At 48.0% G+C, this 17,475-nt stretch overlaps 4 protein-coding genes across 4 annotated transcripts; 3 read left to right on the top strand and 1 right to left on the bottom strand.

The window, feature by feature from the left end:
• Window positions 1–142: 142 nt before the first annotated feature.
• Window positions 143–5,515, top strand: FOBCDRAFT_241377 (uncharacterized protein; the record flags this gene model as incomplete). Its single annotated transcript, XM_059610349.1, has 4 exons — window positions 143–3,124; window positions 3,260–3,608; window positions 3,648–4,639; window positions 4,679–5,515. The coding sequence occupies 4 exons, from the start codon at window positions 143–145 to the stop codon at window positions 5,513–5,515; spliced, it is 5,160 nt and encodes a 1,719-aa protein (XP_059465237.1).
• Window positions 5,516–5,648: 133 nt separating this feature from the next.
• Window positions 5,649–6,183, bottom strand: FOBCDRAFT_203685 (uncharacterized protein; the record flags this gene model as incomplete). Its single annotated transcript, XM_031185505.2, has 3 exons — window positions 5,649–5,882; window positions 5,936–6,042; window positions 6,096–6,183. 3 exons carry the CDS (start codon window positions 6,181–6,183, stop codon window positions 5,649–5,651), a joined length of 429 nt encoding a protein of 142 aa, XP_031036640.2.
• A 1,842-nt stretch (window positions 6,184–8,025) lies between these two features.
• On the top strand, window positions 8,026–9,223 carry FOBCDRAFT_138031 (uncharacterized protein; the record flags this gene model as incomplete). Its single annotated transcript, XM_031185506.2, has 2 exons — window positions 8,026–8,184; window positions 8,243–9,223. The coding sequence occupies 2 exons, from the start codon at window positions 8,026–8,028 to the stop codon at window positions 9,221–9,223; spliced, it is 1,140 nt and encodes a 379-aa protein (XP_031036641.2).
• Window positions 9,224–9,716: 493 nt separating this feature from the next.
• FOBCDRAFT_262454 (ankyrin repeat-containing domain protein) lies at window positions 9,717–14,879 on the top strand (the record flags this gene model as incomplete). The annotated part of the gene is made up of 6 exons (XM_059611295.1): window positions 9,717–10,120; window positions 10,174–10,268; window positions 10,345–10,515; window positions 10,562–10,586; window positions 10,640–11,200; window positions 11,252–14,879. The coding sequence occupies 6 exons, from the start codon at window positions 9,717–9,719 to the stop codon at window positions 14,763–14,765; spliced, it is 4,770 nt and encodes a 1,589-aa protein (XP_059465236.1). The 3' UTR covers window positions 14,766–14,879.
• Window positions 14,880–17,475: the final 2,596 nt, after the last annotated feature.

Genomic DNA, 17,475 nt, shown 5'->3' with positions numbered 1-17,475 from the left:
GCTCGGGAGGACGGACATGAGCGGAACTAAACCGATAGTCAATTGTAGCCATTTCTGCAAAGATGGTTGGCGTGCGTATCTTGATACTCACTCTCCTCCAACTCGACAACACTGTTCTCAGCTAAAACCTGCTAGAGATAAGATGCAGTCTCACTCTCGTAGCCATCTTTATCCAACTTTCAATCACCTGGCAGCAGGTGGCAAGCTCTCGGTATCCCTTGACCAAGATGCCCCTGCTTCTGCAGAACAGCTTCGTCTTTGGTCTTACCAGAAACCCACTTTGACGGCCGGAAGTTATATACTCTCGGTCTCGCAAGAAATCACTCTGCCTAGCGGAGAGTCTACCACTCTCACGACTCCGGAGAAAGGCCTGCGGGTATCCAAGCCTAAATTCCGTCTAGCAGATCCAGCAGATCTGAATCGCGTTCATCCAGCACCTGGGCATACCGCCTATTCGCGGACACTGGCCAATGTTGTTTTTAGTCATGCCACAACGCCTTGGGAGAAGGAAATTTCGATTGATAAAGTCTCTAGCTTCAACAAACTATCATCAATGGCCGTTCTGACCTTTGCTGAGGATGAGCTTGTCACAGACCCCAAGATATGGAGAGACCTTGGATTCACTACGAGCTCTGAGAAGCCTAGCGAGTTTGGCTCTATAGAAACCAAGGCTTCAAGACTCGTTCACCCCGAGTGTACTATTAAGTCAGCCCTGAACTCGGAAGGGGCAAATCCGGATTTCAATTCCGATGACGACTTATCACTTCTACTTCTTGACTCTAAACTATTCAAGAGTATATTCATGGGGGAAGACAAAACAGCGTGGGATGGTACCGCCGACTTATCCAGCTTTTCGTTCATGGCCTCCACGCAGGAGAACACTAGCGGCTTCACGGCAGCCTTGTTTGCAGATGACAATAGTGATGCTCATAAGCCACAGTTCTCTGTTATTGTCAGTCCTCGTACTGGACCACCAGGCATAACTTCACCGAAGCGAGCCGTCTCACACCTCATCTCGATGGAAGACCTTGACAAGATCAAGCTACCAACCAGCGATGCCACCAACCAGTATGTGGGAGTAGTATCTCTTCATGCATGGGAATGGACCAGCGTCCCAGAGAGCGCTGAGAACTTTGCAAAAATAATGATCAAGCTTGGCGAAAACGTCGCACCCCTTCAGGCTTCCCAGGCTACCGATAGGTTAGCTGGAGGCCCACCTGAGGCGATTAAGTGGTCAAAGGCAGTGGCTGGGAGAGGCTACGTTTTGAAGCCGCACACGGATATTACTGGAATCAAGGCAATGGCTTTGATAAGAGGTCCATTGATCCCCGTCAGGCCTGACGAGAATCCTCCCAAGGCTTTCTCACTTTACGGTGAGGGCCTCACCGTCATTGATAAGACGACGGGTATCCCAGATGCTTCTTACAGTTCAGCCTGGACGCTTGGGCGATCTATAATGATGGCAGATCGAACACTGAGTGCAAGCTTGCTTCGACTGAGGGGTAAGATCCATTCTGAGGCGGTAAGGCGTGCCAAGGCGAAGGCCTTAAACCAAGGGGGCTACTCTGTTCTGAGCAGCAACAAGTCCTATCTGGAAACCCTAGAGAATACGGTAAATGATCTTCAAAGGGTACAAGACATCAGCGGTATCAGCAAGGGAAACCCTGCACGCCGTTGGACACGCACTGGATCGGATATCGCGAATCTTCCCATCATGCGTCTCTCCAAAGACACGTCTTATACTCACAAAGACTACGATGACGAGGTTCAACAGGTAGCTCTTCACATGTTTGGCTACGAATCACATAGACCAGACGGAACCCCTATACCAGCACGGGATGTTGATGCAGATGCAGCCGCTATCCGCGCTTGGGTTATTGATCGCTTCCACCTGGCCGGTATTCCGCTACATAACCTCGTTCTAGACTCCGAAATGCTTCCCGGTGAGACAATCCGCACGTTCTGCATAGACAATCACTGGATCGACTGCTTTGTGGATGGCGGACTAAGCCTCGCGAACCACTTTGCGCGTGACGACGATGCAATTCGACGGGCTGTCAAACAATGCATCAACAAATATCTCGATATACCTCTCAATGGTGGAACTGTACCCCAACTACCTCGCTGGGGCTTCTTCATTCGAAGTATTGCCGTCAGTGCATTTCCTGACCTCAAGGTTGAAGCCCCTCTCCCTCCTGGCGCGCCAGGAGACGCTTTGGAGGTTGTCTATATGCAAGTCCTGGCTGACGATATTCTTATCTGCCTTCTCGACCGCCTTCCGGGTGAGCAGGAGCTCGACTATATCCGCATCAGCCAACCCCACCACCAGCAAGACTTCTCTTTAGGGACGAACCTTTCTGGTAGTAAAATCACGCTGTTCCATCGTCCAATACCCAAACAGACCGGAAAGAACGTCGGTGACCCTATTGGCCAAACTTTCGAAAATGACAAGTCACGCCATGTTTACGACTTTGACACACAAATGCTCCGACCCAGCTTCTATATGGATCAGTATAATGAGGCTTTCAGTGGAAATGATGAGATTTTCACAGATAAGAGAAATCCTTCGTCGTTGCTTGCTACTCAGCTCAGGGCTACCAATCTACGCCTGCAGCTGAAGGTTACGAACGATCTTCGGGGAGACGAGCCTCCTTCCGTTTCAGAGCGATGGACCAAGGCGGCGTTCAAGCTCTCAGTTGGTTCGAGACCAGAATCAGGGTCGGAGCCTGAGACAACTGAGAAACAGGCCGCTGACAGTAGAGCCCCTCCAAGTAACGACATGGTCTTGCCAACTGGACCACGGCTACCGATCGGTGCCTCTATTTCTCCTTATGTAATGGAGCCCAGGAGCGGAAAGGAGCATACATCTCAAGACACCCAGCCCGACCCTAGCACTATGATTCCTTATGGAGAAGTTCTACAGCACGTCAGCTGCTGCCTGTGTTACGACCCAGGAAATGCTACCAACTTGATCTACGCGACAGAGATGCCGACCGATCTCATATTTAATCTGAGTGCCAGAGAGGAAAGCGGTTATCCGGCCGAACTCGAACTTAGCATCCCTGTTGCTCTCAGCTCTGGCACTTATCCAGATCCGGTGAAAGACGGCTCCAGGGGTGTCATGGTTATTCCTGGAACCGCTAGTCAGGCTGATCTTCCTAAGCTTGAGGATATCAACTCAAGTCGGTGGTGGTCTTACGAGTGTAGACTAGAGACGTCTAGTCTCTACTCAATTTTTCCCAATGCACTACCCAAAGAGGGTGACATCGTGGACTTGGAAGAAGAGAAGCAAGTCATGTTCATCATCAAAATTACTCCACGATTTAGCAGACTGCTCCCGGTAAACATGGTAGCTTTCAAGACGTCATTCATCCTTCGAGGCGTGAGACTACTTCTCCCTCAGTCCGACCCACCTGGAGCACTATCGAGACATGTCCGGTTCGATGCAACATGGCGGTCCAGTAGCCTGGACGGGGAGACAAGTGTAAGCACCACGCGGCTGACGATCCAACCTGCAGTCGTCGCCACTCTCAAAGAGGAGTCAGTCCAGTATATCCTGCAGAAGCAAGATCTCTCCTTTGCCTTTGTGCTTTCCCAAATGCCCCCGAGTAATGCCAGAATTCGTCTTTTTGTCACACAGTAACAAGGTAGTGAGCCCTTTGATGAGTCTTTCGACCTATGGGCCAGCCCGCAGCCTATGTCCAATGGGCAAGGATTTCTGTACACTGGCAGCAAGAACATCCCACTGGACCTGTTCAAAGTCTTCTTACCTCTTGAGATGAGACTCAGGATAGTTGAAAAGGATGGTGGGCATGCTCTCGGACCAGACACAGCCCCCTTTGTCTTTCCGAGGTTGCCCAACATTGATAGACTCAAGGGATCCTCTTCCTTCTACTGGGGCACCCAACACCTATCAATCATCTGGCCGCCTCTTAAGGGACTTGAAATTTCCCTGAAACGGAATTTTTCTCTCAAGATCCGAAAGCCTCAGTGGCCAGACCGTGAGCCCATTGACGTCAGTGTGGAGGACGGCAACGAGATTGTCCGTTTCATGCTGTCTGATCTTGAATCCCGTATCAACGGCAGCAAGGAATTTGGTCTTCTCATCGATGGAAGTGTTGTGGTGGAACACCCCCGGATTCGTGGTACTCTGGTAAACTGGTCCGTTGTACTCAGCGGGAGACCGAAGATAGAAGCAAACGCCAATCCCTTCTTCGACAAACCAAGAGACTTTGACCCGACTGCCCCGATGTCCAACAGCCAGTTGGCTAGCATCAGGTCCAGCCGCGGAAGTCACGTTCAAACCGACTTATTTTACTGGAGTAGTAGCGGGCGGTCGCTTGGAGCCCTCACATGTCGGTCGCCGTATGTCGTAAATCGATATCCTGGCCCTGAAATAGACGACTCCCAACCTCAGCTCATGGGCGCCGGCGCTCTGACTGTACTTCTGATTAACGACGACATAAATTCAAGAAAGACTATGTTTAAAATCGTGTGGGTTGGCAACGATGGAAGCGTCAATGTCTGGTCGCGACACCACGAAGTGGAACAAGAGAAATGGCATAGTGACATCCTAGCACCGCCAGGCACTGCATCAACACTTGGAGGCGGCTTAATAGTTTCTTGTGGAGAGAGGCCTGTTTATCGCCAGCAGTCCTTCCCTGATCCCGTAGTTTAGTGGTTAGGCCCTCGAGGAGAGGTCTTTGGGCGGAGACTACTGGCTGGCTCAGAGAGATGGATCGACGTGGAGCCTCAGTCCTCATTACCAGCTGGAAGCATCGACGTCACATCACCAAATCTGAAGCGACCCGCTCAGATGGCAACTACATGGGCTTATGACTCGCAATATGGCAAAGCAGTATACCTCTTCTGGATTCGTGCGAATGGGGACCTCATGGTGACCTGTTCTGACAAATCTGGCAAGTCTCGGTCAAAGCTCAGCGGAACAGCCATTGCATATCGTGATGTCGACGCAGCTCCTGGCACGTCTTTGACCGTTTCTATCGGACACAGTCGGACCAGTCCCTCTTCCAACAATAACGTCTATGTACTCTGGATTTCTACTGATGGAGCTCTTTGTCTCGGATCTCGCATCGATCTTGTCGAGACTACAAACTCACCCGAAGGCTGGGATACCATTATTAGGATTTCGTCTCCAGGCACTGCGAATCCGCTCTCTGATATATGCTATATAGGCAACGTCAGACTGAAAACAGCTTCAGTAGTGTGGGCAGATCCTGATGGTAAGCTTCAAATTGCCTGGGCTGAGTCATTAGCCCTTCGACCGAGTTGGAGCCGTGAGGAATCTATCTACTCTTTACAGAACGAGTGGGCGGCTTGGGGATGGCAGGAGCTTAATAAATGGATTCCTATCGGTGAGAAGCCGATAATTGGGAGAGTCGAGCCGGATGATTATATTACCCCTCACTTTGTTTACTTTCACATTGGGGGAGGAAAATGGTACAACTACGAGGTTAATTTTGAACCGGTATTGGCATTTCGCAATTACGACTAGGCATCAAACGGCTTTAGAATTAATTAATAGCGTTCTTCTATTTTACAGTCATATTGACTTTACTGCTTGCTGTTTATTAACTGTTTCAGATAAGTTCTGTCCTAATGTTGATACTATTGAAGTAGGTATAAATCTAGAATCCGGAGTTGATAGAGCCGGTGCAAAGCATGTGTGAGAAGAACCCTAGTGAGTAATTTACTCCTGTCTTGGTGCATCCTTCATCGTCATTCTTGGTACAGAAACCTAAGATCTCGCTATTCTGTGAGAACTCCCATCCCTCGCCATTCCAGTTAAAGCCGTATTGATCCTCCGTCTTCAGCCCTCGGATTTCAAAGAAACCTTCAATAAGGCATCTCTCGGAAACACACTGTAAGAATATTAGCATGATGAAATTTGAAGTATCTTGGGGTTTGAATGTACCTCGAATTGCTGGACGTTGTCGAGGCAGCCGCCTGGGTATGATACAGCGACTGCATCAGTGTTATAGATGTCACCTCCAGTATCAGGAACGATTTCTCCAATTCCCACTAAGTCGAGGTTAGAATCAACAGTGGCAGCAAAAGAGGAGATGCGTGCATACTTTGAGATGCAGAAGTGCCAACTGCGAAATCAGCTTGAGCATAGCCAATTAAGGCCATCAAGCTAGCGATACGAAGAATAAAGTACATTTTGATGAGTATGGACTTGGAAAAAGATTGCAAGTATACTGGGATTATAAGTTAAGGCTGATGAATTGCTGATGTTTCGAAAAGTCGAGCTGAAATTGGTGCCCTTATATATCCATCATGAACTTGCCAAGACTCGGACTATAAATGAAACAGTATGACGATCTTCTCAATGATCAAGACAATAAAAATGTTACCTGAAATGATCATCGATATAGAGACATGAAATGACGTATAATGGTTCTTGGCTGGTGTTGTCGCACAGCCTTGGTGGGTCTTGCTATTCTGAAGTGAGGCTATGATCTTGTTTTGTCTCTCAATTTGGCCAATGCAAGGGTTAGATAATCTGGAAAAACTTATTACCCATAAGCTTATTCCCCATACTTTTGTCGATTACCCCTAGTTTAAGGAAAGATAGTCTGTTTTGGTTCTGGGCTAGCTTGTCGAAGGATGAGAAGGATTAAAAATACTACGTCATTGCACCCCGTGGGGCAGAAGGGACACGGACATGAGGGAGACATTAAGAAATCGCTGGCATCTTGGAAATGAGATCAATTGACGGAAGTCTACCAAGTGAAAAAATAAGAGAGAAGCAAAGTGAGTTAGTAGAAAGGACTTGTTCAGAAAACAGGATGTAGAGTTCGAGGCATGTTCGACAATATCGCTGCCTGCTCGTCCGTGGGCCTGGCTTAGGTCTTGAGCAGGGGTCCAAATCCTTACGCAGATCAATAGAGGCCTTAAAGGGGTGAAAATTGTTTGAGAAATCCTCGGTGGATAACGAATGACGAGTACCAGGTGCTAGTAAAGATATTTTTGACTCGCGGATCAAGCAGTAGTAAGGGTAACTATCGGAGTCGTCTTGTATAGGGTATCCGGCTCGGTCACGAAGACTTATGTGCATATTGAAGAGGAATTAATTTTATGCATAGTCTGCTGAATGTATAGTCTTTGTCAGAGATCGCATTGGTAACTAGTGGTTGAGCGGAAAGAAACTCGAGCAACATGTGTTTCTAAGAGATAGATGCTGAAGCGAAGCTCTGTCATCGGATTACTCAGCAAAAAGCTCACCTTCCAAGGCTTCTCGTCACCTTCCAACTATGGGTTAAGGTGGGATGATAACCAGGCGACCTGCCTATAAGGGCATGTCCCTGCAATGCCGAGCCCAATTACCCCTCTCAAAGAACTTTTGAAACGCATGCTAAGAAGATGCGGAGCGGTGAATATTGAGGAAGACATGGTTTCAATTAAGCTTAAATTTTACCCTTCAAGCTAACGAAAAGTCACGATTAATTCTATCCTTGGGTTAATTGCTTTGTAGAATGACTTTCGACTTTCGAGACCATTAATTGAACCAGTATCATTCAGTATCGAGATGCGGGGAAACGCCAAGTGCCCAGCGTTCCTTGCATACTACCCAGGAACGAATGCTGACCCGCGTCATGTTTATCTCTGACCTTGTTGCGATTTTCCACTAATTAACCAATGTCCTTCAATCCGACCGCTTGGCTCTTTTGCAATTCCCCTCATGAGCTTCCCAACGTGGAGTAGGCAATGTCACCCAATGACTTGGCAACCGACGATGCAGACGAATCGTTTATCAAAACGTCGCATTGACCGTTCAATGCCAATTGTTTCTTGCAGGGGATGGAGATATCACGAGGCTTGGTGGTATTGAGATCCAGGGCAACCGGAGTTTGAATAGGATCTGCAGGTATATAAAGATGATGGTTTGTCCACATTGCCCGTGTTTCAACCCACTTGCAAGGCCTCTTTCGTCAATACTCTCTCCTTCGCTATCGGGCCCATTCTCTGATCTTCTGACCTTGCACCGACCAACTACACATCATGCGTTACACAGTCCCTCTCATGGCGGCGCTGGCTGCCTCGGCTACAGCTACTGCACCAATTGGAGCCGGAAAGCGCGCGCAGAAACTCTACACACTAGAGACCGCACCCGGTGAGACTGTCGAAGTTACTGAGGACGAGAAGTTTCAGATGATTGACGTATGTTCCCCTGTAACATACTAGCAGGTAGAGAGGCTTGATTGCTGATTGTTTGCAGGACCACATTCACTTCTTCGACATCACAGAGTGGAAGGATCACAGCGCCGCTCCCTCAGGTGCTCGTCTCGCAAGCACGACCAGCAAATTCCCCGAAAAGCTTGCTCACCAAGCCAACGTCAACAAAATCGTCAAGAAAGTCAACGTCAAGAACATTGAGAAGCAACTCAAGAAGTTCTCCTCATTCCACAACCGCTACTTCAACTCTGCCTTCGGAGTTGAAGCTGCTCAGTGGCTCCACAAGGAGATCCAGAAGGCTATCAAGAAGAGCAAGCATCCTTATGCCTCGGTCCGACTGGTCCAGCACCAGGCTTGGTCGCAGCCTTCGATCATTGTCTCGATTCCTGGACAAGTCCGCCTCAAGACTGTTGTCACGGGTTCTCATCTTGACTCGGTTATTTCCAACGATCGTGGAGCTGGTCGTGCTCCTGGTGCCGATGACAATGGTTCTGCATCTATCATGCTCTTGAACCTCCTCTCTGCCTTCCTGGAGGATCCCCGAATTGCCAAGGGCGATCATCTCAACACTGTTGAGTTCCACTGGTACTCAGCCGAAGAGACTGGCCTCCTCGGATCTCAGGACATCTTCAACAACTACGCCCGACTCGGTATCCAAGTAGAGGCTATGCTCAACCAGGATATGGTTGGCTACAAGGGCCGTGACGGAGTCGAGCGCTTCGGTCTCATCACCGACAACACCAGCCCTACACAGAACGACTTCCTCAAGCTCCTCATTGACGAATACGCGGATATTCCCTATGAGGAGTCTACTTGCGGTTATGCTTGCTCTGACCACGCCTCGGCTAACCGCAACGGCTTCCCCTCATCATTCCTCTTCGAGACGCCTTTCGGAAACCACAACCCTTACATCCACACTCCTAACGATACTATTGCGCATATTGACTTTGGTCACGTCATTGAACATGCTAAGGTTACTGCTGGTTTTGTTTATGAGCTTGCTCACCGCAACTTCACTGCCTAAGCTGGCAGTAGGAGGAAACAGGGAAATTGATCATGATCAAGTAATCTATAATAAAAGCTCAGATGATATATCGGTTCTATATATTCTGGTAGCATTAATAGTAAGGTGGATTGCTTATGTGAAATATGCTACTGTTTGTTACCTATGTTGAGCGAAAACAAAAAATAAAAAAATTATAAGCATTAACCACCAATCAATCAATGGACTCAATGTAGTGACTATGTCCTGCTCGGTTGAGGCGCTAAATTTAAGATTAAGAATGTCGCGCGGGTCTAGTGCCGCCTTCCGTTTGTTTCCATACGGAACTCCATCGTTACTTGGCTAATAGCTGAAGGGGCTAGTCTATGTGATAAGATGGGCCGCATTTCCTAACCAGTAAGAAGCTCTGCAGTTGATGTGGGCTTGTACCACTCTGCTTACTGAAATATCGTGCGGCTGAATTCCCCGCACATGGTTCAACATAATTCTTCAATCTTTCTCTTGCAACGCAATCATGGATCCATTATCGCTCGCTGCCAGTATTGCTGGCCTGGTGAGTCTCGCGGGTGCTGTTATATCAGCTGGCTATAAGTTGAACTCGAAGTTGAATGAGGATACGAGCGATACAAAGACGCTGGTTAACGAGACAGCCAATTTCTCGGGCATCTTGCTGGGTGTAAAGGCACACCTAGAGTCCTTTCACACTCTCGATGTCGATTTGGAGGCTGTTCACAACACCATTGAAGACAGCAAGCTTACGATAAAGCTTATCGATGAGTTATTAGCCAAGCTTTCAAAGTCAAATCGCATTGAGATGTTGATCAAAGCTGGTGGACGGGAGGAGCAGGCCGTGAAGTTACTTCGACGTATTGAGCAGTACAAGATGTTCTTTGTCCTATGCTTTCAGCTTGAGCAAAGGTAAAGACTTTCTTCGCCCACCCAGGAAAGAAGAAATACTGATATGGAACAAGCTCTCAATCCGAAACCCTCCAGATCCAGATGGAGGGGATTGTGACTCAGTTGAAGTCATTAGGCGAAACTCAGAAGGGCGTTGAGAAGGCAGTTGGTAAGTTGGTAGATGCTGGTCAAAGTAAGTACTTATCTCCTCCTTGCGAAACTGGCGCTCAAATGATACTGTGCAGTTCAGCAACAAGAAAAGATCATCAAGTGGCTTGGCACACCAACAGAAGATGAGCACGATGATCTATGCAAGCAACGAGATACGTCATCGGCTGAGTGGATTTTGAAGAGGGAAGAATTCAACAATTGGTTATCCTGTCCAGGTTCAGCATTATTATGCCTTAACGGAACACGTAAGTGCATTGACCTACGTGCTACTAGTGCTAAATATTCTCCTAGAGGGTTCAGGGAAGTCGGTGGTTATGTGGGTTTCTGCATTCAAGACCCTTTAATACAATATAGCTAACAAGTCTATAGATCCAAGGTTATCGAATCGCTGCAAGAGTCTACGCTTGAGCCTGGAAGTAATGCTGTAGTTTACCACTACTGTCGCTTCACCAACCCATCCAGTCTTTCGCCTACGAATCTAGTCGGGTCGCTCATAGGTCAGCTTCTCAAACAATCTTCCAACACTAGCGCCCTCTTGGAAGTTGTGAATAATGTCTACGAAAAACATCGCAAGCGATCTGCTCACCCAAGTCTCCAAGACCTGCAAGCTCTATTCACTGATCTCTCTAATTACTTCGAGAGAGTTCTCCTTGTCATCGATGGCTTGGACGAAATGAGTGGCTACTGGGAGATCTTGGACTTTTTGGAGACTCTACCCGAGGTAAATATTGAGTTCAAAGTTCTGATAGCGAGCAGAGCTGGAATGGGTCTCGAAGATGCCTTTTCATCATGCTTCAGAATCGCAATCATGTCGACAGACGTTGCATCAGACATTGAGAGCTTGGTCCGCAAAAAGCTCAGTAAGCGCCGATTTCGCGGATCTGAAGTTGAGGCGGTCATCAAGGAGCTGATTGTTCGCGCTGATGGAATGTAAGTAGCCACCAAATCTCACAACCAATGGCTGACGGTCCGCCTCTACAGGTTTATATGGGTTATATGTCAGATTGATCATCTTTCCCGCGTCCGAACAGCTCTCAGTCCAAAGCTTGTGCAGGCCCTGCCTCGCAACCTCGAGAAGACCTTCGAGCAGGCCTTTCAAACTCACGAAGATGAAGAAGAGAAAATGCTTGCCAAGCGTATCTTGCAGTTTGTCATGTTTTCTAATAAGCCCCTCGACTTATCAGAATTGGTTGAAGGAATCGCCGTTACGTCGGACACAAGGACCCTCGACGATGTGAAGTCAAATTCACTGCGTGAAAAGAGCTACGTCTTTGAGCTCTGCGGGAGTTTGATTCGAGAGTCTCAGGCAACATCAAAGATTGATCTGGCACACTACTCCGTGTATGAGTTTCTCCAATCACCCAGGCTAGAGGGAAACAGGGATAATGAGCTATATCTCGATAGGTCTGATGGCAATATCGAGCTTCTCACGGCTTGCATTCAGTATCTGACCATTGAGAGCGTTTCGGCTGGTGGCATTGTCGAAGAAGTAGAGGCTGCGCTAGAGGATGACGATCTATACATCAGTCCCGAAGTCTTTACCAATACGCCATTCCTCCAACATGCTGTTAGCAACTGGCCAGCCTATGCTTCCAAACTTTCAGATGCCGATCTTAAAGATATTTGGACCTCTGTTCTACTTCCGTTCTTCGAACCTAGTTCGAAATACTTCAAGTTCTGGGTATGCAGAGCACGCTATCTTCACGGATACTACAAGTATCCTCCGGGAATCACACCACTGCACGTCGCTGCTGCCCATGGGCTGCCAAGTCTGGCAAGAATCCTTTTGGAAGATAGCCATCTTAGCAAAGCGACTTGGCAGATATCGAAAGCCAAAGTGGGGAGCAGGACGCCGCTACATATGGCTATCGAGAACGATCAAAACTCGGTGATTGATCTTTTTCTGGGACTTGATCTTATCGACTCAACAGATGAAAGAGGTAGAACCCCCTTACATCTAGCTATCGAGTGTGCAAACGAAGAAGCTGTCAGCAAACTTATCCTAGCTGGGGCAAATGTGAATCGCTGTGAGGAAGACGGACGAACGCCGCTCTTCATCGCCATTGAGAACAACTGGGATGGTCTGGCAGCACCACTCGCAGAGATGGCGAGCCAGAACAGGACCATGCCAGATGGGCGCGGGCCACTCCACCTTGCAGCACAAACTGGAAGCACGACGTGGTTGAAATGTCTGATGCTCGCATTTACTCCAAGAGCCATAAATAAACCCGACAATCGTGGTTGGAGCCCGCTACTCTACGCTATTGATAGGGGCCATTTGGAAGTCGTCAAGCTCCTGTTGTTAAACCCGAACTGTGTAGAAATCGGTGACAAGAACGGATGGACGCCTCTGCATGCTGCTATCAAGCAGCAAAATCTGGACTGCGCCACGGAGCTACTCATCTCTAATGTTCCGAAATTGCGATTTTGGGAATATGATCAAGAAGAGCCTGAAAGAGAAATGGAAGAACCTGACCCTGAGATGACGGGGAAATATGGCGGGGGATACAGGCCGAGACGGTCCGCTGCAGCAACTAGAGGGGGCCTAAGTCGACGCTCAGAGGAGTGGGCACCAGAATCATCATCGGAACGCCAACCGCAGACGGCAGTCTCGTCGCCATTACTTCTGGCAGTCTCGTCACCATTACTTCTGGCAGTCTCCAGCAACTACAAGGTTGGGGTTGAATTGCTCCTCCGCCATGCCGAAGCCTATGGCCGAAAAGAGATAGGCCTATTGGAGGAAGATGGCGAATGCCTCAAAACATCGATGATTCTATCTGAAACAACCATCTTCAAGAGGCTAATCCCAGTCTCGACAGCAAAGAGCATACTGGCTGTTCTGCCTGATTGTCTCGAGAAGGGCGGAGTATTCATAGAGACCTTGAAGCAAAGACTTGACAGTGCCTTTGCACACAAGAAGCTTCTACCAGAGGCATTGTCAGACGACAGGTTGACGCTTGAAATTGCACATATGGTACTGGATACCTGGCCTGTTCAAGCTACCACGCTTCCAGACAACATACTTCACCTCGCTATACAGGTCGGATATGACCATGACGTACACTTGATGACGCGTCTTATAGATGGAGGAGCCAATACCTCTTATGTTGACAAAGAAGGGCGAACCCTTTTGCATGTGGCAATCAACCACTTCAACTGGCCTGCTACAACCTTTATGATTGGCAGTCTGCCATTTAGCAAAGAGATATTATCCAGTGCTCTTCACAGCCTCGTTGACGTTGCTCCAACACAAGGCAATGATATCGATCCTGAGATTCTCTCAATCTTGAATCTGCTTCTCGAAAAGGGCGCTGATGTCACCAGCCATGATGGATCTGACCTCAGCACTTGCCACATAGCCGCTGGTAGAGAAGATAGTGCGTTCTTGAAATGGGCGTTAGAGAACAATGCTATACTGGCAGCTCTAACCTCGAAGGATGATACTCCAATTACCGTGGCGGTGAGGTATCGGAAATATGAGAACTTACAATGCATTCTCGACAACATTCTTCAGACTGCGCCAGAGACTCTGATTGAGTTTCTGACCACGCCAAGTATTACCAGTGGGACACCCCTCATACAAGCCATTGAGCTCTCCGACATCACAAGCTTGACCAAGCTCGTGGAGGCTGACAAGGCTGCCGAGTTGCTGGTTAAGAAGGATATTGATGAATGTCAAAGTAGGCGGCTGACAGCTTTCACTGATGCGCTGTGCAATGCTATTCGGAAGCAATCGGACCAGGCTGCGATGCTATTGATCAAATCTATGAGTAACATCTCATCGACAAGTTCATCAGGGGAGACGCCTCTGCATACAGCTGTGCAGGAGGAAGATGAAAAGATGGTAAAGGCCCTTCTCGAGCACGGGGCACAGTTGAACGTACAGCATCGCGACACCGGAGAGACACCATATGCAGTTGCAACAATCGCCAATCTGACAAGGATAAAGGCTATTCTAAGCGAGCGTCAAGTGGAATTTCAGCCCCCAGATATTATTGCAGCAGCCAAGGCTGGAGATGAAGGCTTGGTTGCAAAGGTCTTGGCTGCATACCCTGATGACTTCTACAATCAAAGAAAGGCACTATTCACAGCACGAAAACTACGACAGAAGAAGATTGAGAAGACTCTCCACGAAGTTTTATCAACGGATACCGAATCTCCTGTGGTGGACGACATAGCCAGGAATGCATACGGCGATACAGTTCTGCACCAAGCAGTTCGTGCAATGAACCCCGAAAAGCTAAGGTCTTTGTGTAGTGGTGATGACAGAGCGGTACTGGATGCTTACGACCTGGGAGGTGATTCTGCGTTGATGCTTGCTATCCGATTGTGTCACTGGAGCGGTGCTGAGGTCTTGGCTAACGCAGGGGCGGATATAGATGAAGCCCTCAAGAAGGCGTATGCCGAGAAGTGTGATCTTTGGATTGATAAGCTTGTTGAGCTTAAGAATCGTTATGGAAGAGTGAGAGGTTTGGTATATTCTGTTAGTACATGATAGAGGTTAGGATTAGCTTTAAGTGGCTTGTCTTTAACCTGGCATGGTTCTAAGCAACAGCCGCCACCAATTTCTAGGGTCTTCGAGGATTGACAGTGCACTGACGGAGAGGTATGGCGTCGTTAGATGTTTAGTCTAACCCATCCTTGAATCTGGCTTGGGTTACGCAATCGACGCGTTGCACTACTTTGACTGGTGTCCACAAGAGGAGAATTCCATGGGTTAACAGACTGGCGCGTCATAGCAACAGTCTCCAACTTGGGCCAGGATCCTGTCAGTGATCGGGTCTATTCGACGGTAGTTAACTCACAGCCCTGTCAACCCTGTACTTCGCTTGGGGACTGTAAATTAGAGTTTGTGAGGATCTAGCACACGTACATCCATACAGGGCCTGAGGCCGTAATATATGAGTAGGCTTCCGGCGTTCTTGTTCATATGAGGTTCGTGCTTACTGGTTGAAACTCTTTCCTAAGGCTGGCCTAGGTATCACTCTTGTTTATGGCTAGAATCAAGCCAGCAGCATGCTTTGATAATGTAACGTCTGTCTAAACCAGGCTCCGAGGCAGCACCAGCATCAGCACCTTTTATATCATATTCCATGAAGTTGTCTTAAAATTCACCGTACCGTGTACCGCAAGTCTGTTCTACAGCCACCAAAATGTCTGGACGACGTGAAAATTCCAGTGACAGTGACAGCGACTGGGTCGAGGTCGAACGCGTTCCACTTACTATTTCGCTCGACGATAGCGACGACTTATCGCAACCCACGTCACCATTCATCCACCTACCACTGCATGAGCCCTACGCAAACACCGAACAGGGCCTGGGATCCCGGTTCCTCCCCTTTGAAACCACAACCACTGATTGCGAGATACGACAAAACTATGGGAACATGGAAACCGAATCATCAACATCCAAGGGACAGTTGTCCAGCCTATCGATATCCGAGTCAGTTGCGAGCAGGCAGGATGATACCACGACCACGACCACGACCACCGACCCCGCTACAAACCCTCGCGATTTCCACCAGGCCTGTTGTGCAGTGAAAGAGTTCCTCGCTACAGTCACTTAACTTGCATGTGATTTAGGGGCATCTCGCATTTACAGTCTCAGCAGGATATACTCGGTATGTCAGCATCTCTCGACACAAGCGGAGGAACTTGAGAAAATTTCCGAATCATATTCCAATCACTGGGTTTCAAATGGTTCCAAGGCGCCTGCGGTAGACATCCCACTTGGTCCCGACTTCTGTACTCTGGTGGGAAGGCTAAGCGCACAGCTTATGCAAACGCGAGTTGCGTGAGCTCCTTCCAGCCGATGGCAGTATTGCTTCGTTAGAGGCGAGAGGCATCCCACTGTAAATGGACCTTGCGCTAGCCTGCTGTTCAGACTCGTTGAGAGATACTCATGAGGTACTCACTGAGTTCCTGCCCATCCTAAAAGCGCAAGTAAATTCGTCTAATTACATATGATTACTTCGCTAACAGAATATAGGGACTTTGACGAGTTCAGCACTAGAGGCATGGCTTTTCCACCTAGAAATACCAGTCATTCTAGTAGGGGGGCCGATAAGACGTTAGTGACTTGCCATCGATGTCGTTTGCCAAAAATAACGCGGCGCCTCCCTCGATTCTAATTAGGTGAGTTTGAGGTCTGCTTTGAGCGTCTCTGCCTCATGTGAGATGCACCAGCCGCAGTACTCCGAATTGCAAGTCCCAGGTTGTCTTTGAGACACCAGAAATTCGTTATATACTCGTGGTCGTCAGTGATATTGGTTAGAATTTCTCTGCTTTCTGTTTCAGACCGCGTTCTGTAGGGATAAACCAATGAATTAAATCGACAAACTATTTCAACCATTGTTCCAAGAAAGGCTGGATTAGCATAGACTGTTTTATAGCGTTGGTCTGTTACTCTGCAATTTGAATCCATATCATAGGGCCAACCATCAAGGGCTCATATCGTAAATGACTCAAGTCGCAATCTTCTTCAGCAAATTATTTGCAGTCTGTCTGATTCTGCTCTGTGTGCCTAGAGAAGTCCTGGGATGATTGCAACGGTACGTGAGTATCCCAAGTAGGGACCCATGATGAGATACCATAAGAGCTCACGAGTTACGAGTTGTGAACTATACATCCAGTAGGGGTTTGCGTGCTGGGTGAGATCGCAACAATGATGTATTTTCATCAGGTATACAGCAACACCGATATAAACTTCGCGGGTCATTAGCTCGTAATCAGGAGTGAAGTCCAAAGCTTGGATATCATTAATAAGTCCTAGTAAGCCAAAAATCTTGTCACGCGGATCTGTTATTCCGCAGATACCGGTCACATAAAGTAATTCCCATAAGTCTACAGGTACTCGTGGCAATTATTATTTTATTTTACCAACAAATCGCACCTATAGGGGAAACTCGACCCCTTGTAAATAAAGCTGAGAGATTAACTCATTAGATATTTTAAGTGATAGCAGCCTGCAATGAAGCGTGATAGACTATGCAAGAAGAAGCTCTTGGACGATCTAAATTTCGGCAAAGTAAGACCTCGACAAGAGCTTGTTAAGAATGGCAAGATTGGCGGGCTCACTTAAGGATAATATATCGGGGGTATCTGTCGTTTAAAGATGTTTTAATAGAGTTATGGCCGTAGTGCTTGAGCCATCTACTCTATGCTCTTCTTCTCCTATATAAGTATGAATCTATGCTGCATTAGAG

This window comes from Fusarium oxysporum, chromosome VI, assembly GCF_013085055.1.
Source record: "Fusarium oxysporum Fo47 chromosome VI, complete sequence".
Taxonomy (NCBI): Eukaryota; Fungi; Ascomycota; class Sordariomycetes; order Hypocreales; family Nectriaceae; genus Fusarium; species Fusarium oxysporum.
The sequence above is the reverse complement of the archived record's forward strand: the minus strand, read 5'-3'. Positions and strand labels throughout refer to the sequence as shown.